Source organism: Rhinatrema bivittatum, chromosome 12 (genome assembly GCF_901001135.1).
Source record: "Rhinatrema bivittatum chromosome 12, aRhiBiv1.1, whole genome shotgun sequence".
NCBI lineage: Eukaryota > Metazoa > Chordata > Amphibia > Gymnophiona > Rhinatrematidae > Rhinatrema > Rhinatrema bivittatum.
Genome location: NC_042626.1, coordinates 30,300,238 through 30,326,904, shown reverse-complemented (window position 1 = coordinate 30,326,904; position 26,667 = coordinate 30,300,238). Strand labels below are relative to the sequence as shown.

General features: G+C 45.0%; 1 protein-coding gene across 1 annotated transcript in view; it reads left to right on the top strand.

The window, feature by feature from the left end:
- The window catches only part of C12H11orf88 (chromosome 12 C11orf88 homolog), a 30,660-nt gene extending 17,277 nt beyond the window's left edge, over positions 1 to 13,383 (top strand). Inside the window, exons 4-6 of the mRNA XM_029573204.1 lie at positions 6,572 to 6,631; positions 7,048 to 7,097; positions 12,770 to 13,383. Of these exons, the coding sequence (XP_029429064.1) occupies positions 6,572 to 6,631; positions 7,048 to 7,097; positions 12,770 to 12,833 (174 nt within the window). The 3' untranslated portion in view covers positions 12,834 to 13,383. The remainder of the gene's footprint in view (positions 1 to 6,571; positions 6,632 to 7,047; positions 7,098 to 12,769) is intronic.
- The last annotated feature ends 13,284 nt before the right edge of the window (positions 13,384 to 26,667 follow it).

Sequence of the window (26,667 nt, the reverse complement as noted above, 5' to 3'; positions counted from 1 at the left end):
CATGTATGGTGTGTAAGTCCATTTAGGTCTGTAAAACTAATCCGCTCTCTAGTACTGCCACTTTGGAAGGCTGTTATCGGATTGTTTGCTTTAAAAGGAGGCTGCAGATAATTAAATTGCCCTGTAAATCTAGCAGAGCAAAGCACAGGCAGTTTATTTGATGAAAAGTATCCACATGCAAGCAGTGATGTCCTTTTCAGTTCCTCGGGGTTCCGGAGCAGTTGTCTTGCCAACCAAAATCTGGACCAGCGGTCTTTGTAATGTAACCTCAGCGTTGAGGGGTTGAATCTGCAACATTAAAATTCAACAGCTCAGTGAAAGGAGAAAGTGATGGAAATTCAGAAAATCTTGAATCCAGGCCCTTTCTTCTTGCGCGCTCTTCTCCCTTCCCTTCCCCTCCCCTCCCCACAACCTCGACCCAAACTCTCCTACCCCCACCGGCAGCTCCCAAAAACACCATGGGCATCACAGTATGGTCCAAGCTTACAGCTACTAGCGGCATTCAGCATTACTGTTAGAAGTGATTGGCACAGCCTAGTAGGTGAACCCACTAGGCCCACACTGACAGCTGGCAGATGTGCCCTGGGCTGGGACAGAGCTGGGGATTCGCCTGTACCCTCCCCATCCCCCACAGGCTGAGCCCTTGCATTCCAGTGGCCGGCAGGACTTAGGCGATGGTCCCCCAAGGCAATGACAAAGGAAGAGTCTGGGTAGAGATGAGGTCAGGGCAGGCAGCAGTCAGAGAATCACCAGGTTCAAGTCCAGGTCCGAAGCAGTAGCCACAGGCTGGTGGCAGGCAAGAGAGAGTGATCCATGTCCAAAGCAGTGGCAGGCAAAAGAAGAGTCCAGGTTCAAGGCAGAGATCAATACCGGGAATCTGGCTGAGACAGACTAGACTGGGAGGAGGCGGGATATGGAGGACCAAGACAAGGCAGAGCAGACAAGGCAGGACTACAAAGGTAAGCAATAGTAGCTTGAGCTCTATTTAATGTTTGGATACTTGCCAGGTACTTGTGACTTGGATTGGCCATTGTTGAAAACAGGATGCTGGGCTTGATGGACCCGTGGTCTGACCCAGTATGGCAATTTCTTATGGTAGAGCAAAAGAGACAAGAGAATGAGGGAGGGCAACATAGGCAGAACAAAGAGACAAGGAAGCGAGGAGCAAGACAGGGCACAGGAGAAAGCAGTTGGTAGGCAGGAGGACCTGTGGCTGAGGCATCAACAGATGGTCCAGCATCGCTTCAAATAGGGAGACTTGATGCTGTCCATAAGGAAGCGCTGCAGCTCTTTTCCCGCTACAGGGCCTTTAAGAGGCAGGAACTGGCATGGACGCCCACCTAAGGCAGCATCTGAGCGTTGGCATTCTGGGGGAGTGCAGCCGGTCGTGGGGCCGTCCTGCAACCAGCCAAATATGACATAGTTTATTACTCTGACAGCAGTGCCGAATGCCACCAGGAGCTGTACACTTGTACCATGCTCCTAGTGGCCATAGGGATATTGGAGGGTTCCTGTTGAGGCAGGAGGGTCCAAATTAGAGTTGCATTGGGAAGGGGAGAGAGTGGCATGAAGATAATGCTTAGATTCAATATTTATTTTCTGAATTCAGGGAGTGGGAGCAAGTAGGCCTGCAATGTTTCTTTAATCTTTTGGGGGGCTTGGCAAAAGGGGTGGGGGTTCGAGTAGTATGGACCGCCTTAGTTTTAGCAGGGTAGGGTATTGGGCCTGCAGACCTGCATGAATTTTTACTTAACCATCTATGTAATTTGAATATAACCAGTTAAGGTTTAAATTATCCAAGTGTATGTTCCTATGTACTCCTGCTCTGGGGACAAATAGACTTACTTGGCTCTGATATTCAGTGCTATCCAACTAAGTTTAAGCCTCACCCTGAAACACCTCTGTTTTATCCAAATACGTTTTAGCCAGATGATGATTTATCTGGCTAAAATGTATCTGGATAGCAGGGGAAAATAATGTAATCATCAAATTTGTCTGGCTAAGTCCCAAACTTAACTAGACAAATCCTTTTGAATACTGGCCTCACAAAAATTGTCAAGCTATATTAACTATCATTTCCTTTTTGCCTGCTAGATCAGTCCATTACATTTGGGAGTTCCCCATTCCTCAGCTGCTGGAGACAGAGATCACACTTCCTTTATGCATAAAGCGGGGAGTGGTCGGAGGCCCATGTCAGTAGTCTTTGTCTCCTGCAACTGCAGACAAGAATAGACTGATTCATTGATCACTCCCAGTGTCAAGATGCAGTCCCGGCCTGGTGGAGTTTTCCCAGCTCTTGGGAAAACAAACTCTTGGGGTTGATTTTCCCAGTGCAGTTGCCTACCAGAGAAGTGCTGGTTACAGGCACCTAAGGCTCAGATCCCTGCCCTTGAGGGACTGAGGATCCCCCCTAGGAAGACCCCTTCCCTTAGGAAAGGCAGCTTCATGGGGTCCTGGCTTTTTCCAAAAACTGGGGCTTGGAATTTGCCCTCTCTCTCTCTCTCGATTTTTGCTTGAATAAGCAGAAAGTTATCTGGACAAACCCTTTGTGAATATCTCAATCTTTTAATGCACGGTTAATACTTTCCACTCTATTAAGCAATAGAAATTGTGAAGTATAGACATTCATTAATAGTAGTAAATAAAATACTACATCCAATCAAATAGCATGGCATCTTGATTTAAAAGAAATCTTGCCATGATGTTATGATAATGCAACAGGGCACAGTGTTTGATGGCTGGGCAAATTTTTTTACTCCAATAAACATTTTCTGTCTTTGAGATTCAGAGAATGGGATGGAGGCCAGTACAGAGCAATCTTCAAGAGGCTTGCAAAGGCGCTGAGATCTGCAGCTTGTTCCTGCAAGTCAGCAGTCCTAACCTTTTCCAGTTAATAACACCATAGTGCCTCTCATCCATTAGTAGCCATTAAATCCACTTTCCCATATCTGATTAGTAGTGGGGAGGAAGTAATCTTCCCTGATTATCCAGTTTATATATTCTTTTTTAATTTACAACAGTGGAAAAGCTTCAGATAATGCAAACTCGCAGAACATACAGCCATAAATGTAGTTGCAAAATCTTAATCAACAGATCACATGATTGTCTACAAGCTTAATCACCATATGAAGTCCTAAATAAATCCTGTGGTAGAGCAAATAATGACAGTTTCTAATTTGAGCCACAAATTGCTTCACATACAGCCTGATATACAAAGCATTGTTCTCATAGAAACAAAATGGGAAAAACCCTTTGGTACACTAGACCTATAACATTTATCATACTGAGAATGCACCAATCAGATGCAGTGTGACCCTCTGCCAAACATGGTGGCAACCTTGAGAACCGAGAATTAGCAAGAGCCAATGTAAAGAGCTTTAAAAAAAAACCCTAAAAGCATTTTCAGTGTATATGTGAAATATTGCACAGCTTTCTTTGAAGCACAGAAAGGTTCATTCTCTCTAAGAATGAACTTTTCATTAATGTACTGTACAGGTTATGTGGAAATGAATGTGTAATTTTGTAAATCTTTTTATAGAATACGGGGATTGCCTAAAGTCTGTGTTTTCTGGAAATCTGGTGATTTAACAAATGCCTGTACACCATAAATGAAGTTTATCATGTTTATGATTGTAAGGTTTCCCTGTATGTTCTGCTTACAATTCACCTTCTTTGGAGCAATCACTCAAAGAGCAATAAATACTAAGTAAAAGGATGAGATGGTAAATTTATATGGTGAGATATTGGATGCTTTCAAGGGTTACTATTGACTACAAGGCTAAGTTTTAGAGTTTAGACTCTTAGGGGCAGATTTTCAAAGGGGTACGCGCGTAACCCCCAAAAAGCTGCCCCTTCCACCCCCTGCGTGCGCCGAGCCTATGTTGCATAGGCTCGGCGGCACACACAAGCCCCAGGACGCGGGGGCGTGTCGGGGGCGTGTCACGGCCAGCCCGTCATCGGGGGGGGGCATTCCGGGGGCGGGGCCACAGACATGGTTCCGGCCCAGGGGCGTTCCAGGGGCGTGGACGCGGCCTCTGGACCAGCCCCCGGATCGGAACATGGCGCACCAGCGCACGCAAGTTACGCCTGCCTCGGGCTCCTGTGACCTGACGTACCTGACCTGGAAGGTCATATTTTTGGTGGGGATCACTTCAGTAACCAGGCTCAGTGAACTTCAGGCTTTAGTGACTTATCCACCTTATACTAACTTTTTTCACGACAAGGTGATCCTGCATAAGCACCCTAAGTTCCTGCCTAAGGTGGTGTTGGACTTCCTTCTTAACCGGTCCATCATCCTTGTCAACATTCTTTCCCAGGCCTCACTCACAGCAAAACAAACAAGCCCCGCACAGTTTGGACTGCAAGAGAGCCTTGGCCTTCTGTCTGGAGTGAACAGAACTCTATAGACAATCCACCCAGCTTTTTGTTTCTTTTGACCAGAACAGGCTGTGGATAGCCGTTGCCAAGCCAATGCTTTCTGATTGGCTAGCAGACTGCATCTCTTTGTGTTATGCCAAGGCAGGATTGTATCTTAGCGGTCATGTCAAGGTTCACTCTGTTCAAGCCATGGCAGCATCTGTGGCCCACTTGCAAGCAGTCCCCATGGAAGAGAACTGCAGGTCTGCAACGTTGTGTTAAATCCACCCATTCACATTGCATTACTGTTTGGAGACGTGGCAGCAAGTTTGGCCAATCTGTCCTTCAGAACCTGTTTGAGGTATAGAGCCCAACTCTGTTCCCGCCTAGGGCCTGTTATTTCTGTTCAGGCTGCCCCCTTCCTGTTACCAACAAAACAATGTTGTTGCGCCCATTGTCACCTGTTTTGTTGGTTCCCTTTTTTGTTGGATTCACCCATGTCCTTGGAGAAAGTAGAGTTGCTTACCTGTTACAAGTGTTCTCAGAGGACAGCTGGATGTCAGTCCTCACGAGACCCACCTGCCTCCCCATGGAGTTGTATCTTATTCTTGGTTTTATTCTTAGTGCTATGTTATAAAACTGAAGGGACCCCGCATGGTATAATGCATGCCTAAACATGCTCAGAGAGGCTCAGTCAAAGTTTTAGAAATTTTGGCATAAGTTTTCCTTGCCAGGCTCTATCGGATGATGTCACCCATATGTGAGGACTGACATCATGCTGTCCTTGGAGAACACCTGTTACAGGTAAGCAACTCTGCTTGAGTTCCATAAAAACAGTTTATTAATTAAAGTTACCATTACTGTTAGATTGATAGAGATATTTTGGTTCAATGTGAATGACTTGGGGATGCATGGCAGGAGGGTGCTGGAGTGCATTTTGGAACCTGAATGCTGCCAGATCATTACATAGTGTATGTTTGATACGCTCTTTTGTGTGACAGTTACTGACAAATTTCCCCTTTCAGAGGACTTCTAGACTATTCTTGCTCCATCATCCACCATAAGCAAACATTTTCCATTCATCCTATGTTTGATCCAATCACCATTTTGGATACCAGTCCTACACTTTCCTCACTGGCTGATCTAGATAAAGACCATAAGGCCTAACTAGTCAGTTCAGTTTAATTCCTTTTGCAGGGCCATAGAAAAACAGCTGTTCTCTATCTTTCCCTTCACGTCTTTGCAACCAGGTCTTCTTGAATTCTTTTACTATTTTTGCTTCTATGGTCTCCACTGTGAGGTATGTTCCATGCATTCACTACCTTCTCTTTATTTAAAACATACTGGTTCTGCCCTTTGAAAGTTTTTTAAAATGTACACATAAATCACATTAGAGCTTCCTTGCATAACTGACCAGGAAGTTAAGGAGACAGATGATGTCTGTTTATCCTTTGCATACTGTAGCACCTGTAGCCTCTCCATTGAACTGTCTTGCCCTATAACTGCACTCCACAGAAGAAAAAGCCCAGCTCTTTTCCACAGCTGTCTGCTGGCCATGCACCTGCTTTTGTTTGCTCAGACAGTGCTACAGGGTTCAGTAACAGAGGTGCAGATAAGTGGGAAACAGCGTTTCGTTTGCAAGCTGGCTTGGGTTGTCTCATCCATGCCCTGCATCCGAATCCCTCTGATACCCATTCCGTTCCATTCCTGAAATGGGGCAATAATTCACTCTGTATAAATCTCTCCTCCTGCTTTTTCCATGTCCCCAGAAGGGGAATGAAGAAAAGAGGATGTATATTCAGACAACAACCAACAAGGACTAAATGCACAGGCTGGGCAAACAAATAAGTGTGGGAGTAGCTTGCTTATTGCAGCAGTTACTACCCCTAACCAATTAAGCCTGATACTTCACTTAGATGCAGCTCCAGCACTGCTCTCTACATCAGTGGCGGGGGTGGAAGGAAATTAGAACCAAAAAGTTACCAATAAGGGCCCTAACCTCAGCGGTCAGAGTAACAGATAAGTATGAGAAAAATAAGTGTGAAAGCTTGCTGGGCAGACTGGATGGGCCATTTGGTCTTCTTCTGCCGTCATTTCTATGTTTCTATGTTAAGTCTGCGAAACCTGAGCAGACCTGTGGGCAAGATCATGGCTGAATAAATGAGAAAAACCTGTATTTAATTTGTTATCTGAACATACATTTATGTTATCTTAGGCTAGAAAAAGAGATGACATCATAGCTTTACTGGGAAAGCAAAGAGAAGAAAGGATAAAGGTATGGCCAATTACAATTCTCTGTAGTGTCACTATTGCTTTACTGTCAACTGCTGCGTTGCTGTTATTGCATTTGGGAAAAGTTTTTTATTTAATTTTATGTATAATTCCTCGAGAGAAAATAAAACAGTAGTAATACAAAGCCATGAACTTAGATTGGTTTAATGGCTAGGATTCTTTTCAAAAATCTTTCTTTAAATTTGCAGCATTTATTTGTTCCTGCCTGGGTGTACATCACACATGCAATCACACATGAAGAATCTGATAGAAATATACGTAGGGATCTGTGTAATTGCTGTGTACTTAGCTAAGGAGCGTTAAGGGTGTTTTACTGAAGCAAATGGATGGCTCAGCAGGTGGGCAGCAGATCTCGCCAGCATTAAGCAGCATCTTCAACTTTTCCTGTTTAATTTTCAGAAAGAAAAGATTTCCTTGCCGTATAAACCAAAGACGGCAGCACAAGCAAGGTAAATTAACTTCCTGCTTTCAAAGCTTCATGGTGCAACCTGGGTAGTAAATGTACAAACATTTCATCCAGACATTTCTGTCTTTCTCTCTGGCCCTCTCCGACTGTCTCTTTCTATTTCTCTGTCTCTCCCTCGCGCCAGGAAATGAAAGTGGAAGTGTCTGGGCTTCATTTCCTGCTCTGTTTTTGGCACTCTCCAAACAAGTACACAGTTGCCACTAGATGCTGTACAGCTCCTGGGATCTGGAACTAATTCTGATGTGGACACAGACATTAACCCTTCTTTGCAGGCCCCTCAGTCGTACACACATTGTTTAATTTCAGAATATTTGCTAAGTGATGATATCTCTAAACCTCCCACCTAGATGCCAAGATACCATTCTTTAAACATTTTCAGAATTGTCTTTCTCAGGAGATGGAAGTTGAAAGAATTAAGCAGGTCCAAGGAGCTTTACCTACATCAAAAGACCCTTTGTAAAATTATTTCAAAGTGTTTGGGCAAAATACAGATTTAAGCATGAAAATATCTTTATCCTCTGTGGGCCAGACTAGCTGTGTAGGGAAACCCAGAAACAATGCGGCTTCTTACATAATTGCATAAATCGGCTGAAGAAAGACCAGCAGTCCACTAAGTTGAACCCTGGCACTCACATTTGGGCAGTGCTTTGCATAATCTGCATTTTGCATTTTGCCATTGTTTTATAATTAATGATTTCAAGATGAAATAAGCTTGGGAATTAAATGAAGTTCTAGCCACTGAGCCACTGGCATCTGGTTGAGGTCAGAGGTGAACGTGCATTCAGTCCCAGCGCGCTAGGTTGAAGACGCTTCCTTTCTGGCATGAGAGTGTGACCTCGGGACTGATGTGTTTGCTCTTCTTTCTCATTGTGTGCACTTGTACAAATAAGCGGGATTTCAGTAAACATCCGAATGGGTGGAGAAGTTCCAGTCCTCCATGGAAACAGCAGCCCCTTCTAAAAGGCACATGACAAGAGCAGCTTTAAAGGCATCAGCACCACTTTCAAAACTTCACTCACTTTCGGGCCGATACAGTAAAATCGCGGGAGAGCGCCCGCTCTCCCAGCACGTGCACAGGCCACTCTCCTGTGCGCGCGATACAGTATTTTAATTTATTTAAATTAGGCCCAGCGGTAAAAAGAGGCGCTAGGGACACTAGCGCGTCCCTAGCGCCTCCTTTTGGACCGGAGCGGCGGCTGTCAGCGGGTTTGACAGCCGACGCTCAATTTTGCCGGCGTCGGTTCTCGACCCCACTGACAGCCACGGGTTCAGAAACCAGACGCCAGCAAAATTGAGCGTCCGGTTTTCGACCCGCCAGCCATGGGCCCATTTTAAAAAATTTTTTTTTAACTTTTTTAAACTTTCGGGACCTCCGACTTAATATCGCCATGATATTAAGTCGGAGGGTGCACAGAAAAGCAGTAAAAACTGCTTTACTGTGCACTTTCCCGGTGCCTGGAGAAATTAGCGCTACCTTTGGGTAGGCGCTAATTTCTGAAAGCAAAGCAAGTATAAGGAACTAGAGATACTTGACTATAGTCAAGTGACGGAAACTTGCATCCCATGCGTTTGTGTCGCTCTGATCCCTAAACGGCACCCTTTCCCCGTTCATGATGTGGTATGTTACTCTGGAGTTTTGACAACAGTCACCTGGTTACATATAGCAAGTCTGTGATTAGATTTTGGTTTCTTGGCCAGTGGGGTGTGAGCACATAGAGTAGATTATCAACTGTCCCAAGCCCTGAGAAAGAGGAGGGGGAATGAGTGATCCCCTACTGGTACCCAAGGGATCGAGTCGTGAAGGAGGCTGCTCTCTCAAGGGTGATACCCAGGGCTTCATCACTCTCTGTAATATGTGCTACGTTCTCAGCACTAACAGCCAGATGCATTAAGCATTATCCTCATAGATATAGCAAACGGATTTTTTCCATTTTTATTATCTAGCCCTTAAGGTATTGCTGCCTGGCTCTGAGGGTATTATCAGAGCAATAACCAATACCAGTGGTATTTCAGTACCCTTTCACTTGCTTTAACACATTTTATGTCATTCCCAGTGCATAATATATTCCTGCCCAGATCCATGAGAGATTGTCAGCTCTATAACCAATGCTAAGAGCTGTGGCTTTTGCTGATGCGCACTCTAATTTTCTAGCGGATTTCATTAAAAAAAAAAAAGAGAGACATACTCTCTCCATGTGCTGTCAGCTTTGCTGCAGAATTTTCAAGAAATATTGTTGGCAATTTGTTATCACTCAGATACATTAAATGGACAGACAGGTGTTGTAGGCCGCATCAAAATGCACAGGATGGGATGAAAATGTCAATGATTTGAACAGTGTGCATGCAGTGCACTGAAGGCTGCAACTGGAACTATTACAGCTCACTCCCAGGTGTGTGCGTGCAGCAAGGATCTGGATCCATTTTCAGACACTCAAATCATACAATAAAATCTTTAATGCGCCCAAGGCAATGAAATTGCTTTATTCTCTTCTTATTGATCAAGTCTTGGATGGATCAGGCTTCACGCAGACCTTCTTCAAACGTTTTTGGGGTTGCATATCCTAATTTGGTGTGTCAGTCACCTTAAAATTGGGGATGGACTGCCTTTTCACAGAAGGCCAAATTTTGGCCAAGCACACACTTAACCCTGGCCCATTCAGAGGCAGTTCTGTGCACCACCATGCTGAAGGTCCAAGGTTTAATCTCCAAATCAGGTCCTTCCGCACTGAGGCAATACTCACAGCCCCACCACCACCACTAGGGGCAAGCGAGGAGAGGGCATCATGGTCCTTTCTCAAGGGTGACATCTAGTGGCCGGATTTAGGACCACCCCTCCCCCTGAAGAAGCCCTGGGGCATGGCTCCCAGCCAAGAAGTCTTTTCTGCAATGACCAGATTTGGTCTGTTGGGGTGGGCTGGGGGAAAGAAGGGAAGATATAAAATGTGGGGTGAGGGGCAGGGGGAACCCTGGTGCTCCTGAATCAAGGCTCCCGGCACCAGCTCCCAGTCCTGGTCCAGATCGAAATAAAGGCCCAAAGGAGCAGGGAGGAAACAGCTGAAATAAAACAATTGGCACTGTTGATGGCAAAAGTAACTTCCAGAGAGAAATGTGGGGCCCTTCCAAAATCCATATTCCTTTATCAGCATGCACGCCACTCGGTCTCAGCCCTTCGCATTGCTAGATTCAGCATTTCCTCCCATGAAATGGGATTTGTTTAGCAGAGAGAGCAGTTTTAAGCAGCTGTCTGATGATCTGAGACGAAGCCTGGCACTTTATTAGTGCTTTTAATTTGCATTATGAAAACTGTCTAAACCATCTGCTCGGAGGAGGACACCCCCCCCCTACCCCCGGACGACCAAACCGACCTGCATTTAGTAGGTCAGACTGTACCAGCGGCCTACAGTGTATTGATTCGTGTTCTGTTCAATTAGAGTGAGGGCCAGCTGATCCAGCATTTAACTTTCGGCGCTTATAAATGGTCTCATGGCACTGGTTACTGTAAAACAATACAATGATACATTCCTTGTACTTCAAGGATGGGCTTGTTAAATATTAATGGCCAGGGTTCCCTGAGATGTTATTTTCTTTTGCCAACGCTGATGAGTTTACCAGTTTGTCGGACTACTTTTATTTTTCTGTAACATTCTATCTCTGAAAATAAAATCTGATTGCATTATGAGTTGAATGCAGCAATGGGGTTTTTCCCCTCCATTTTGAAGCTCATTTTCAAAGGCATTCCCATCAGGGAAACAGTGTTTTATATGCAAAAATGGCCTTCTACAAAATTGCCCGCCTAGTATGTGGGTAAGCTTACATGTGCATGGCCTGCATGCGCGGATGTTTTCCCACGGAGAGCAGAAGGGCTCCCGGCAGAGGACTTTGAACTTCAGCACATTTGATTGCATTTTCAAAAGTATGCCTGTACATTTTCCTGAAAAAAATCTGTACACAAATAAGAATATAAGAAATTGCCATACTGGGTCAGAGCAAGGGGCATTCAAGCCCAGCATCCTGTTTCCAACAGTGGCCAATTCAGGCTACAAGTACCTGGCAATTACCCAAACACTAAGTAGATCCCACGCTACTGATGCCAGTAATAGCAGTGGCTATTACCTAAGTAAACTTGATTAATAGCAGGTAATGGACTTCACCTCTATGAACTTATCCAAACCTTTTTTAAACCCAGCTACACTAACTGTACTAACCATATCCTCTGGCAACAAATTCCAGAGCTTAACTGTGCATTGAGTGAAAAAGAATTTTCTCTGATTAGTTTTAAATGTGCTACTTGCTAACTTCATGGCATACACCCTAGTCCTTCTATTATCTGAAAAAGTAAACAACTGATTCACTTTTACCAAATACATATGTACTTAGAAAATTGGTGGTACTTCTGTACATATTCAATTTTAAATGTATGTGGGCTGTTAGAAAATTATCCCTTTATCCCCTGTCTCTGGGCAAAATGGTTACTATACCTGACTCTACATCCTGAATAGTATTGGGAAAATTACATGGCTGGAAGTAGGATACTCTGTGCTAATGAAACATTTTGAAAATGAAATCTGTCTTCTTTTGAAATGCCAGTGGGGGTAGGTAAGATGGAAGATGATTTTAACATTTGGATAAAGGATCAAAGGTATGGCAACTATGCTTTTGTTAAAAATAATAATAATAATAATAATAATAATAAATGCAAAATATTGCATTTAGGATACAGCAATCCCAGGGTGAAATACCTTTCTGAAGATGAAGAACTGCAGTAGCCAAACAGGAAAGAAACCTGAAAGTCATCATCTCTGATTAGCTCAAGTTGGCCACCAGTCAGTGTGACAAAGCATCTGAGAAAGCCAATAGTATACTTGGGGAGTATTAAGAAAGATGACATTAATAGAAAAAGGGGAAGTAATAATACTTCTCAAGCACAATCAATCATCATATAAAGCCAAAATGCAAGAAAATACTGTTCACTGAGAGGGTGATGGACACCTGGAATAGACTTCCAGTGGAGGTTATAGGAACCAAAACAGTGACAGAATTCAACGTTAGTGATGGAGGGAAGAAGTAAACCACAGATCAAGTAAGATCTGTGGCAGCACAGTAGGCAAGAAGAAATGAACAGAATCGGGGAGGGATCCTAAATGGTCCTTTTCCACCAACATTTTATAGGTTTCTAAATTCTTCTCCCTACCCCACTTCTGATTGCTTTGAAGCAAACACACACATATCCCGGAAGCAGCCATGTTTGCAAGTGTCAGAGATGACATCACACACAGTGCAGGAGCCAATCAAATGTGATGCCATGTGGTGCTAAAAGATGTGTTAGGCAACCAATCAGGAATCAGCATTTCCATTTCATCATTTCATCAAGTTTGTATTTATAGGGACACTTTAGCCTACCCAGCTTAAAATGCTAGGGTTAAAATGTTCCCTACAGGTGAAACCTGCTAAAATGTAGTAGCTTTAGAATCTTTATTTTTTCACAATAATTGTTCATTTTCTTTAGAAATATAAAAAGATGACAAAACCAGAGCAAGAGTCCATGTATGTGCTGGAATAAATTTGTGTAAAACTAATTGAATCGTAGCCTTCCCTAGAATGAGCAGTATTACAGTTTGCTAGAAACTATTGACGCCATTTCATTGCTTTCTTCAGACTAGTGACATCAGATGACGAACAGGAAGCTGCAGAAGCAGAGGCTGTCAAGCAACTGGAATGAATTGACCAATAGTCCACTTTGGAAATCTTATTTTCATCATTGCACTGGTTTTCCATAACCTCATAGTTTTATTTGTTTTCTTCCTTGCATAACAAAGAATGTTGTCATTAAAAAAATATATCAGTTTAATTCAGTGGCATTTCTGGTGTACTAGGCGTGCACACGGCATTAGTAATGTAGTTCTGCAAAACTTGAGTTTTGTTTTGTTTTTTTTTCTTAATCCATTGGTTCCCAGGCTTGTTCTGTTGATCCCTTAGCCAGTGGGATTTTCAGGATATCCACCATAAATATGCATGATGTATCTTTGGATACAGTGGAGACCCAATATATGCAAATTTACCTCATGTGTATGTATTATGGTTATCCTGAAAACCTGACTGGCTGTGGGGTAATGTGAACAGGTTTGGAAAGTCTTACTCTTATCTCTCATTTTTTGCTTTGTGTCCCTGGTGCTGATTCTTTCTTTGGAGTCAGTCCAAATGCCACTGGATAGGCCATCTATGTTGCATTGTGTACTATTGGTCCTCACAGGTGGTATCCAGCTCGTGAAGCATTATTTATTTATTTATTTATTTAGAGGTTTCTTATATACCGAGGCACGTTTGCAAAACATCACCTCGGTTCACAATGTAACATAAATTAGCAACAGGCTTTACAATAATAACATTAACAGGTAGGGATTAACAAGGGCAGGGGAGAATAATACGAGAAATATATACAAATGTACAAGTTGATATTAACAAGTAGGTTAAATAAGCAATAAGGATGATTGGGGGGGAAGAAGAGGAGGGAACCTAGAGTAAAGAAGGGGGGGAAGGAGAGGGTGGGGGGTGTAGAATGGGCGAGGGTCAGAAGGGTGGGGAGAGGGTCAGATGGGGTAGGGAGAGAAAAAAGAAGGTGAGAGGGTCAAATGAGCGGTCGGTAGGTGGTCAAATGGACGGTGATGTCGAATCTATGTGGGGAGTCAGTTTATTAGTCAGGATACGCTAGTTTGAACAGCCATGTTTTAAGATTGTGCTTAAATGTTTTGTGGCAAGGTTCCTGGCGTAGTTGGGAAGGCATTTTGTTCCAGTGGGAGGTTCCTGATATGATAAAGGATCGCTCTCTAAAGGTGATATGTTTCAAGCACTTAGGAGAGGGTATTTGGAGTTTGGCTAGGTGATGTGTTCTTGTGGGTCTTGTCGGAGTGTGAAGCAGGAGATGTTCTGGGAACCATTGCATGTCCTGATTATGAATTGCTTTGTGTATTAGCGTGAGTACTTTATATATTATCCTGGAGGTTACAGGGAGCCAATGTAAAGATTGAAGGACTGGTGTGATGTGGTCATGACGGTGTGTGTTGGTAAGGATGCGTGCCGCAGCATTTTGTAATAACTGTAGAGGTTGTAGGGTACTTTTTGGTAAGCCAAGGAGGATAGCGTTACAATAATCAAGTTTGGACAGGATCATAGCTTGCAGAACTGTGCGGAAGTCGGAGGTATGAAGAAGAGGTTTGATTCTCTTCAGTGTGTGGAGTTTGAAGAATCCGCTTTTTATAGTGGCTGAAATGAATTTTTTAAGGTTAAATTGGTCATCTATTATAATGCCAAGGTTGCGGACTTGTAGTGTAGGAGGGCGATCAGGTAGTTGGGATGTGGGGGAGAGATAGCGTGAGGGGTTGTTAGGAGGGGAGAGAAGGAGTAGCTCTGTTTTGTTAGTATTGAGTGCTAGGAAGTTATCGGAGAGCAAATTATTTATCTCAGATAGCACAGAGTTCCAGATCTTCATTGCGTTTGTAATGGAATCCTTAATAGGGATGAGTATCTGCACGTCGTCCGCATATATAAAGTGCTGGATACCCAGTTTAGAGAGGAGATGGCAGAGGGGGATGAGGTATATATTAAAGAGAGTAGAAGAGAGGGATGAACCCTGTGGTACTCCTTGAGATAGTTTTACGGGGTTGGACTTGTTACAACCAATTTTTACACTGTAGCTTCTGTCACTAAGGTATGATTGGAACCATAGTAGGGCTGAGCCAGCAATGCCAATTTCCATGAGGCGTTTGATTAGTGTGAGGTGGTTGACAGTGTCAAACGCCGCAGAGATATCTAATAGTGCGAGTATGTGTGATTGTCCGTTGTCCATGGCTTTAAGTATGGATTCTGAGAGGGTGATGAGAAGAGTTTCCGTACTATGGTGTTTGCGAAAACCATATTGGGATGTGGAGAGTATGTTGTGTTCATCAATGTATTCTGTGAGTTGTTTGTTGATAATCTTTTCCAGTATTTTGGAGAGGAATGGGAGGTTTGATACTGGGCGATAGTTGGCTAGTTCATTGGGATCCAAATTAGGTTTTTTGAGGGTGGGTTTGATAATGGCATGCTTGAGTTGCTTTGGGACTTGGCCTAGGGTGATGGATTTGTTCAGTATGTTTGCGATGTGTTTGGCTGTAGTAGAAGGGCTTGTGAGTAGTATTTTGGTGGGTAGGTTGTCTGAGGGGTGATAGGCAGGTTTGATTCTTTTGAGTGTAGTTTCAATTTCTAGTGCAGATGTGTTTTCGAAGTTCCATAGGGAGGAATTAGGGTTTTTTGTGTGTGGGAGTGAGTGTGTGGTTTGGATGATGCCGTTTATAGAGGTGATTTTAGGTGTAGGTGAGTTTGAGGGACCAGGATGAGCTGTGAAGCGTGCCATAATGGTTTCCACTTTGGAAAGGAAATAAGATGCTAGATTCTCACATTTTGTTTCATTCTCATTGCCGGGATTGCATCTGTCTTGAGAAATGATGAGGCTGTTTACATATTGGAAGAGAGCTTGTGGGTTGAACTGGAATTGGTGGATTTTTGTGGCGTAGAAATCTTTCTTTGCTTTTTCTGTGGCTTTTCGGTAGGCGTGTAATTGTGTGCGAAACTGTAGTAGTGCGGTGGGAAGGCGGTTCCTTCGCCAGGTTTTTTCTAACTTACGGAGCTTTAGTTTCATGGTTTTAAGTTCGTTTACATACCATGGTTTTTTGTTATTCTTTTCTAAGTTGATTTTTTTGGTTTGAGAGGGGCAGAGTCTATCTGCTATGTTGGTGGTGATTTGGAACCATGAGGAGGTGGCGGAGTTAGCATCTGTAAGGTCTATGTTAGGTAGCTCTTCTGTTAGGGCCTCTATTATATCTTCGGTTTTAGCCTGTTTACGGAAACTGATTGTTTTTGAAGGTAGTGGGGATTTGGGGGAATCCTGTATAGTGCACCATGTATCAATACGGTAGTGATCTGACCAGGGAATAGGCGTACAGATGGGGTGGTCAGCTTGAATTAGGGTATTAGTAAAAATAAGGTCAAGGGTATGACCCGCTTTGTGTGTGGGGTTAGTCACAATCTGTTTGAGTCCAAGGGCATTCATGGCTGTCAAAAAGGTTTCGCATGATGGGGAGAGGGGATCACAGTCAACATGGAGATTGAAGTCTCCGAGAATGATGACTGGGTTGGCAATGTTTATATGTTTGGCAATGTATTCTATGAGGGGGGAGGGGTTCTTTTCTAGGATGCCGGGAGGGGCGTACATTAAGCAGAGTTGGAGAGAGTTGGACCTAAAGATGCTGATCTCTAATTTGGGTGGGGGGGGAGCAGATTGGAGAGAGAAGTTGAATCTCTTTTTGGCTGCAAGGAGTAGTCCACCCCCTTTCTTTTTGGGTCTAGGAATGGAGAATATGTTATAAAGGTCTGTGGGGAGTTGGTTGGTTAGTGCAGTGTCAGTATCCTTTAACCAGGATTCTGTGATGGCACATATATCAGGAGATTCGTCAGTAAGTATGTCATATAGTATGGTGGTTTTCTTTACAATAGATTGTGCATTTAGGAGTAGAATAGAGAAGGTCATTAAACCTATCAGTTGTGAAAGGGGAGAAGCCATTATGGGTATAAGTGATCGGTGTTGTATGGTTTGGTATGTGTCTCGGATCACTTTATATGGAGTGTAGAAGTGTGTAATGGTGGGAATGTGTTGGATGTGTTGATAACCCATATTGCTGATTGATGGGTGGGTGGCAGAATGGTAGGTGGTTGATAGGTGTGGGTAGTATAGGTTGTTTACTGCAGGGATTGTAAGGAACACATTAACATACACGATTTACTTTTACAAATGAGAAATCAGCAGGTGACATTAGCATTAGTGGAGCAAAGGTAACATGAGACAAGTGTTTCTGGGGAGCCTATCGAGAGAGGTGGACGAAAACTGCTGACTCACCGTTGGTCTGGGTGCTATTTGAACAGTCTGTAAGAGTCCTTCTTGTGCCTGGGCTTCGGAGATGTGGTGGTAGGTCAGTAGAGCTTCAGGTAGCTTTCGTTATCCCCAGGTGGGTGGAGTCGTCTGCAAGGGGCCTGTGTTTAATTGTAGGCCGCAGGACCACGGCGGAAATCCCCAGGTGGTGATCGGGGCTCCTCGGGCTGCAACGAAGGGGCGAGACAAAGGGGCCAGCCCCTTTGTCGTGCTCCTTCGTTGTGCGACGCACGGCGTGCGACGCCTGTTCGCTGTGGAGGATTTAAAGGGCTCCTGGCCCTGCCGTGATTGGCGGCGCTGCGGTGCGTCTGGTTGGCTGTCGGCCCGGAGGAGGGCTGAGGGAGGAGCCGGTGGGCTGCGATCGGTGCCTCGTGGTCGGCACGGAGGTCTGCCGGGGTGAGGGTGAGTTTAAGGGCCTTACCCCGGTGGGTCTCGGCGCCGGCTGCGCAGGCCTCTCACGTCCCGTCCCTCTGCAGAATGGCTGGAGATGTCCTCAAACGTCACCGGCACCTTTCTCCTGCCTCCCCCGGTCTCGCTGCAATCCGTTGCTCCTGGGGCCTGCAGGGCCGCATGGCAGCGTCTCATTAGACGACAGAAACTCATTTAAGAAACTTATTCTTGAGAGGTCCAGACACAAAAAAGCAGCTGTGCAAGTTGTTTCGTGAACATTTTTAGGAGTTTGTAACCCTCCTGCCACAATCACTGCTTCCCAGAAACCACAAACGTCTCCATTGTGCACTTTTGTCTTCTTGGGTTGCAATAATAACTCTGTTATGTGAGACAGCTACTGCTGTTCTGTGTACCATGATTGTTCACTCCAGAGGAAATAGCTTTGTACCCAAAAATGGTACAGTGGTCAAATTCTCTGAGACAATTGTACATTTCATTGTCAGTGATCTTTATAATATCCTCATGCCGAAAACTGCTAGCAAAAGTGGCCATGTGGCCTTCAAAGTCCTTTCTGAGATGTTTGCACATGGACTGATGACAGAGTTATGTTATACCGTGTGATCTTCTGCAAGCTATTTTTAGTTACAAGGTGGAGCCAGAATTGCATCCTGTAAGTTTTATAAATATGGCTTCCTATCAGTAAACTTAGATTTGTACAGAGTGATGCCTCTAGAGTCTATAAAGTATTGGACTTGCCAAGGTGGAAAAGCAGTTTCTGTTTGAACTCTGCATTGCCCTGTGACATCACCCTTCTGTCTTCCTTCTGCTTTTGACACAACCTTTCTCTTGCCTGTGCACACGAATCAGGGCGGGGGTGGTAAGAGACACATGGCTGCACTGTAAGCATCAACTATATGGGGGATTATGAAATAAAACTTTTGGAGCAATTTTGAAAGGGATATCCACAGATAAATGGGTGTTTAACAAGCACAAACCCCTCTTCCCTTGAAAATAGCCCCAAACCTTCAGCAGGGAAACATACGTGCACTACTGACACCGTGCACACTTTTCCCCCCACAGGGTGAATGGGTGGTGCGGGGGCCAGGGGAGTAAGAAAAGGGATTTCAATTTGAAATCCCTGCGCCTGCTTTCTCCTGGGGTTTTTTCCCCTGCATCCTTTGCACCTGCAAAACAGCAGCAACTCCTGCCTTGCGTGTAACTAGATTATTCCCAAAAAGCATATTTTTGTTGGGAAAAGTAAAAATTTCAGAAAACTAAGGAAGACTTGCCAAGAAGCGCAGGTACTGTTACACAAGGCAAATTCAAATGCACTAATCAAATGTACATGTAGGATTGGGACAGGCTCTGAATGAAAATGTATGAAACTATGAATTCCTTATTGTCCACCAGACCAGTCCAGACAAATGGGGTTTTCTCCCCTACCAACAGCTGGAGACAAAGCTTTACTGTACATGGTGGTACATATGCCGCCGTGCCACCTGCAGCCTGCCAGTATTCTCTGTCTCTAGCAGATGGCAGAGGTGACTTTCCTGCGGTCATCTGGCTTGGTGGACAAATTGCTGCCAGAAGTGGGCAAGTAGGGACGAGCAGGGGTTTGGTTGGGCCTACCTGAGGCTCTGGAGGTGGGGGGGGGGGGGGGGTCATTGAAAGCCAGGGGTGCTGGCTCCCTCTTCCCCTTTCTCCCCCTGTGCTGTTGACTGCCTGGATCTCTCAAGGAAGTGAATCTTAATTTTTCTTGTGTTAAAGCCTGTTCAAAAGAAAAAAGAAAAAAAAGGAAGGAAAGAAAAGGAAGCAAATTCAAGTTTTGCCTTTCCAGGCCAGTCAGCGCTTGTGTCAGGCCTTTGGGTTGTGCATGTTGCAAGCTGTTCTTTCAGACTCCCTCCCAGTTTAGGGTGGTGTTGGGTACATCCTATTCATCTGGACGGAACCGGTGGGCGATAATGAAGGAAAATTTGGGGTCTTACCTGCTAATTTTCTTTCCTTTTGTCAGACCAAACCAGTCCAGATTCCCACCCTTTGTGTCTGTATTTCTTCCTTTCTAATGTATATGAGTTGTGTGGTCTTGAATCGGTTTTTCATGCCCTATAGGAAGAGGCGGGTGCTTGCATGCTTGAGTTCACCAGAAGTTTGGAATTACCCTGCTCCTATGAGGGGTTATTTTAGCTTTATTTTTTATTTATTTTATTTAGTGTATTTAGCTCACGTCTTTTCAGTTGTTACAGAGATACTGGCATGCTGCAGGTGGCAGAGTAGCCTATGTACCTAAAGGTACAGTAAAGCTTTTCTTCTCTGTTTCCATCTGCTGGTAGGGGAGAGAAATCCATTCGTCTGGACTGGTTGGGTAGGATTAAAGGAAAGAAAATTAGCAGTTAAGTATTCATATTTATTTGGTCAGAGTCACATTTGAAAATCCGTTCTTTACCTTTTATTTTCAGGACAATTTGAGAGTCGCATCAGCTTGTGATATTTTTTTTCTGTCAAAAAAACCCCAGCAAAAATGAATAAATCTGATTCCCGCTAGTCCAGTGCTGTGTCTGTGTGCTGTAAGAGTGCTTTCAGCAGGGAGGAGTTAACATTAAGTTGCTCAGAAGCCACTATGAACAGAAGCTAATGCAGGCATTTGGGAGGAGACCTTGGAAGTGCTGACTGTATGATCTTGTAAAGACTCACCACAGACCTGCTCTAGTTGGCCTGTGTGCTTGTCTTCATGGCCCGGCAGGTCCTCAAAGGTTTCTGGCAATAGGGAGACAGCTCCTTCTGTAGATAAGGAGAGGAGCAGCCCACCAAGCTGGTTTCCTTCTCTGTTTCTTTTCCTCGTGCAGTAATGTGGCAAGCGCTATTCCCCCTCCATCTGCCCTCCCCCAACCATGACAAGCCTGTAGGTGCCCCTCTGCATCCTCTCTCCTCCATTTTGTCCTCCACCTCCCTCCATCATCCCCCTAGTATCATCCTCCCCTTAGCCCCACCACTTCCCTTTCACTATATCATTGAATTGCCTTTTTTGATTCACTTATTGAAACCACACTTCTTTATATTAACTTAACCGGATAAGTAACAATATTCACTCTTATCTTGGATAAGTTCCGGCTAAGTAGCAAGATATACATAGATATTCAGCAGTATAGCCATGCCACTGAATATCCATTGTAACTTAGCTGGATAAGATATCTGGGCAGCATTGAATATCGAGCCCATGGGGAAAAATAATCCCAACTCCAGGCACATGATGCTGAATTTTGTATTTGGGGAAAGGGAAAGGACCTTGGACTCCTTGTTGACACTATGTTGAACTCCTCAGCTCGGTGTGCGACGACGGTCAAAAAAGCAAACAGAATGATAGAAATTATTTGGAAAGGAATAGAGAATAAAACAGGAAATATCATAATGCCTCTATACTGATCCATGGTGTGATCACACCTTGAGTGTTGTATGTAGTTCTGGTTGCCCCATCTCCAAAGAGGCAAAGCAGAACCAGATACAGTAGAGAAGGGCAAGAAAAATGTTAACGAGACTGGAACGACCTTATCAAGAAAGGCTAAACAGAGTAGCGCCCTTCAGCATGGAAAGGAGATGACTGAGAGGGGATATGATAGAAGTTTATAAAAATCATGAATGGGTAAATATGGACTAATTATTTTACCCTTTCCAATAATACTAAAACAAGGGGACACTCCATGAAACTAACAACCAGCTTTCCTCTTTCTTGCCTTCATTACCATCTCTTCTTCTCCCATCTTTCAGCTCTCTTACCTAACCCTCCCCTTCACTTTCTTCTCTCATCCCTTTCCATTCCTTTTCCTTGTCTCCCATCCCCCTCCACCTCCACCTCCTATTCCTCTCCACATTATCCCTCAACCATATAATTCTTCTTTTCCCATCCCTCCGCATTTCTTACCCCTTGCCTCCAGCAAACCTCTACTTAGGTCTCCCTGCCTTCCCCATCTACTCCCTGCCCCTTCCTCAGAATCTGCCTCCTGCCTCTTTCCCTTTCCAAGCATCTGCCTCATGTTTCTTCCCCAGCATTTGGCCCCCTTCCTTCCTCCTGCCTACTTCAGCTGACTTACATGGATGGTTTGCGGTGCTAGCAGAGGTGGGGGGGGGAAGGCAGTATGTAATGTAGCTGTGGGATGGGTTCCAGCCGCTCCTTCTGCTGGGTCCGATATGGGAACACCTTAGGGGGGATCCGAGACCCTGACTGGGGGCACAGTCGGGTGGAGTCGGGAAGTAGCCCCAGTTTGCCCCTACTGTCCAGTCCAAAGCCGCTTCCTTTTTCAGTGCCATAGACCCCAGCTGATCCTTGGCTTTCCCTTCCATTCTTGGCCACCAGGGATCCTCTGGGCTTATCCCGTCTTTTTCTTAAACTTTGGTTACTTCTTTTGCCCCGCCACCTAATCCAAGAGGCCATTCCATCTGTCCCCCACCATTTCCATGATAAAATGTTTCCTAGTGCTACTGCTCAGTCAACCCCCAACTCTGAGCCTCCCTTTTGTTCAGTTACGTAGCCTTTAGATGAGATAAATATACTGTGCATCCTTCTGAATATTGTAGGCATCCATATTTTTTTTTGCCTTTATGCATCCCTTTGTCCATTGATATCATCCACTAAAGATATGTCTGTCACTTCAGTTAGATCGGAAAGTAGATTATTCCAAAGTCTTATTGCCAGGATTTAAAAAAAAAAAATACAAAAGGCTTCCCTTGATTTTAAAGTAATCTTATCCTTGTTAAGTTTTAAGTTATTTCTGCATCTGTCATTCTACTGCCATTTTTGCACATACATTTTTTTAAATTGACATTGTATACAATAGATCGTCAGAGCAATCAATAAAATTGCCTCTTTCCCAACATAATAGCTAGTTGAGGTGCTGTAGTAAAGTAGTTGAAAGCTCACATTAATCAAACCGTGTAAAAGCCCATTATTAATCTAGCACCAGCAAAGTAGGATCATAAACTGTGACAAAAACATGAGGATTTGGCGAAGACAATGTTGCTTGACAGGTCAGATGGTCTGAAGCCCCAAACAATGTGTTCTTTACATACCAGTCTCTAAGCTAATGGTACATCTCTATAGCTGCAGCAAAGTAACATGATTGGCTCTTGGCTGCTTTAATGATGTGTATGTGCAGGTTTGCATAAGTAAACCAAAGTAACACATACAAGTAAGTTTTCATTTTGTATTTATTTTGAATAGCGCATATAAGCAATACACCAGAAGGCAATATGGTTCTAGACACTGGCAGGTGGGGAGAGCAGATAATTTAGCTGGATAAAAAAAGCTTAACTGGCACAAAGCAGCAGTTACTACCTAAGAAAAACATGGGGGTAACCTGCACGGAGCGGCAGTTACTACCCTTAAGAGAAACATGGGGTAACCTGCACGGAGCGGCAGTTACTACCCTTAAGAGAAACATGGGGGTAACCTGCACGGAGCGGCAGTTACTACCCTTAAGAGAAACATGGGGTAACCTGCACGGAGCGGCAGTTACTACCCTTAAGAGAAACATGGGGGTAACCTGCACGGAGCGGCAGTTACTACCCTTAAGAGAAACATGGGGGTAACCTGCACGGAGCGGCAGTTACTACCTTGGGAAGCTTGCTGGGCAGACTAGATGGACCATTTTGGTATTTTTCTGCCATCATTGCTAGGTTACTATGTTACTATACCGGATATTCCCAGTTATTGGGAAGTTATTTATTTTATTTAACTGTTGCAGGATAAGTTTATCCAGCTGAATAACTTAACCAAATTACTCAGCTCCAGCCCCCTGAAAAGCCTTCAGGTTATCCAGCTAAAGTTTGTCTGGCTAATTACTTAGTGGGAATTTTTAGATCCTGCCATTTGTCCAGCTAACTCTTGAACTTAGCCAAAGAAGCTGAATATTGATCTGTGGTTGTCCAAAGCTGTAACAGGATGGGATGATTCTTCTGGCCGCCAGACTTGTGTTGTAAGGCCCAGTGGCCATGTTAAATGACTTGTACGGCATCATAGGTCTAGAGGAGCAAGCCTTTTGCTAAAACACCATTGGGCTTTCTCTTCCTGGTTCCTTTGGCCTCTGCAACACTTGCAGTAAATGGAGAAGCACAGTTGGCTATAAGTCTCTTGGCTATACAACCTATGTCCAAGCAAGTGACCCGAGAGAGTTTAAAACTTACTTCAATCCATTTTTAGCCACTCACAAAACAAAGAATATTGGGCAGGACACAGCACTTTTCAGGAATCAGTAAACTTCTCCGATAGCTGAAGTTATAAGGACTTGCCTGAAATGTGCAATAATTCACTAAAATGCACAGTGTTGTGTCTGCTTAATAACAGCCCAGGCATCTGTGGTGAACACTGGATTAGTATAATGTTTGTTTTCAGCCAGACGTTGAGATTTAGATAACTATGTTTTAACCAAATTGTATTTCATCCAGGAAACTATTCTTTCCTTAAATTTCAACCCCTTCACTGCCAGGTAAAACTGCTCAAGTGGCAGGCCTGAATTTGCCACTAGGTACACCAGGTCTGCAGGCCCACATAAGATTTGCTGTTTCCTAGCTGTGCTGAATCTCACTCAGCAGAGAACTGCCTTCCGCTTCCTGCTTCAGCCTTTCCCCTCTCCCTGCAGAGAACAGGAGGGGAGGGGAAAGCTGGAAAGGACAGAGGAAAGAAAAACTATTCCGCTCTCTATTCCCGCCCTCCTCCTGTCCTCTGCAGGGGGGTGAGGCCTGAGTACAAGCAGAGAGCAAAGAAAAGGCACTCTCTTCTCCCAAATCCAGCCACTGCCCTCCTATCACTCAGAGATATAAGGGTAGGAGGTGAGCCTGCAGCAGATTTAGCAAAATAAAAAAAAGGCCGGGCCTTAGAGTGCTCTGTTGTCCCTTGTCCAGGAGAGGGAAAGAGCAACAGCCCCCAACAGTACCTGGGGGGAGGGCGTCAAAATCCTAAATCTGTCGTAACATCCACTGGATCCCTGGCACTAAACTTCTGCATGATGACGACGGTGCTTCATAGTATCCTCTGATGGGATTCAGTGCAAGGCGCAACCCTTCTGCATTCTCCGTTGCTCCAAGTTCCATGTTGTGTGTCCTTTGGATGGACTCCAGGGACACCCTTCCTACATTTTCTAGCTTTGATCGAGAACAGCTGGAACAACATGCATGTCGGAAACAGGTGAACACTGGGGCAGGTTGGAAACCCAGCCACTCTCAGACAGGCTCAGGAAATAGCCTTTGAGAAAGTCAGGGAATTTTTGAGTTAAAAACTGCCAGCTTATAAGTTTCTAATTAAAACCAATCACATTTCCTTGCCTTATTGTTTCTGTTTGTTTTGTTCTCCCATATGACCACACACACACACACACACACACTGGCATTCCAAAGTCACAGGGAAGGATGTCTATATGTATTTTCTTCTTGAAGAAAATGATGTTTGCTATGTGAAACGTGCAAGATAAAGCATATAGTGTAAGTCACTTGCAATCTAAGCTTACTTCCAGGGCAGTTATATGCCACAAAGTAAGTGATGGTGGTGGAACTGGAACCTGGATCTGCAAGAATCCCAGCTCTGCACACTGACTATACCTGCTTAACACCTGAAAGCTGTTAAGAGGGGAATGTGTTAATTTTTCAGTGAAATTAACTATATTAAAGAACTTTTAGATGGTAGATATGGAGGAGAGGGGAGCTGCACATTTCTGGCTCTAAAAATGGAGCTTCCTTAAGTAAAGAGCTGGCGATTTTGCTGCAACCCCTTGGCTAAAAGCTTAACTGAATTATTGCGTACAATGTGAAAGGCAGACTGGTGTTTTGAGTCTGCTAGATAAGGCTGCACTTACTGTCCCTCACAGTAGTTAATCCTGTTAGCCTGCCAGTTGCAGCCCATTCATGTAAAGCTCCACAATAATTATCTATCCAGGAGGAATTGGCCAGGGTGATGACACGGGGGTTAGTCAGCCTTCCTGCTTCTCCTGACCCTATCCACAGCACTGTCCAGGACAACAGGAGCACATCATCAGATCCAGCAGGGAGATAAAACAGATGAGCTGAAAAACAAACTCTGGAGGCCAGGGCAAGGAAGCCAAAAAGCATCCGGAGAGACAGAGCATTACAGTCCCAGACACTAAAAAGACCTCAGGCCGGACTCTAATGTTTTACCCGGTTTGGGAAGGGAGGGAGAGAGGCTGCTGCCAGTGCCGGCTAGGGGGGGTCGCCTGGGGGTACCACTTGCTGTGGCCACCAGCAGCACTGTTCCCCGTGGTGTGCGCCCCACACACACACGCACACGCGCGCTGCACCCGAGGTTGTGCAGGCCCACCCGGGCCTGGCCCTGACGGGAGAGCCCAGGAAGCAGTGGAAGCCACTGCCAGCTCTGCCACTGCTCCTTCCCACGGGTGCCAGCTCCGCAAGCCGATTCAGGGTCAGCACTTCCTGTAGGCTGGTCTTGTGTTGTGCCTCGCCTTGCAGGCGGTCCCGGCTGCACGTTTTGAACCGGCTTGCAGGGCTGGCACAAATTGGGAAGCATGGTGGTGGTGGTGGTGACTCTGCTGTTAAACGGGCAGTTTGCCTGGGGAGTCAGGGGAAGAGGAAGGCATAGGCAGATGCCTTGATGGTGACAGCAGCAGGAAGTGGGGGTTAAGAAACGGAAGAGAGGATGCTGGGGGTGGGGGGGTGGTTAAGAGGCAGGGGAGAATATGCGGGGAATGGGGGGGGGGTGAGAGGCAGGGGGAGGATGCTGGGGTTGGGGGGATAAGAGGCAGGGGATGGGGATAGTTTGGAAGAGGATGTTGGGAATAGGGGCTAAGAGAGAATGCTGGGGGTGCGAGTGGTTAAGAGGCAGGAAAGAGGAGGATAGGGATGGGGTGGTTAAAAGGAAGGGGAGGGGATGCTGGGGGGGTGGTTAAGTTGCAGGGGAGAGGATGCTGGTGTGGGGTAAATGGCAGGGGTCCGATGTCCGAGGAGGAGCCCCCTGCTCCACGTACTCACTTATAGAGAACATTTGCATGAAACAGCCACCAAGCTAAGCCATGCACAGGCCAGGAGGTCGGGATGCCCTTTGCCCTGGAGCCAGCCCTGACCGCTGCTGTTCAGCAATGGCATTTTCTTTCCCGCTGGAAATGATCGAGAAGCGGGATGGGGGGGGGTCCGATTTATTTGGCGCTAAGTGGGAATGGTGTCATTGAGCTGCTTTGTGCTTCAGAGG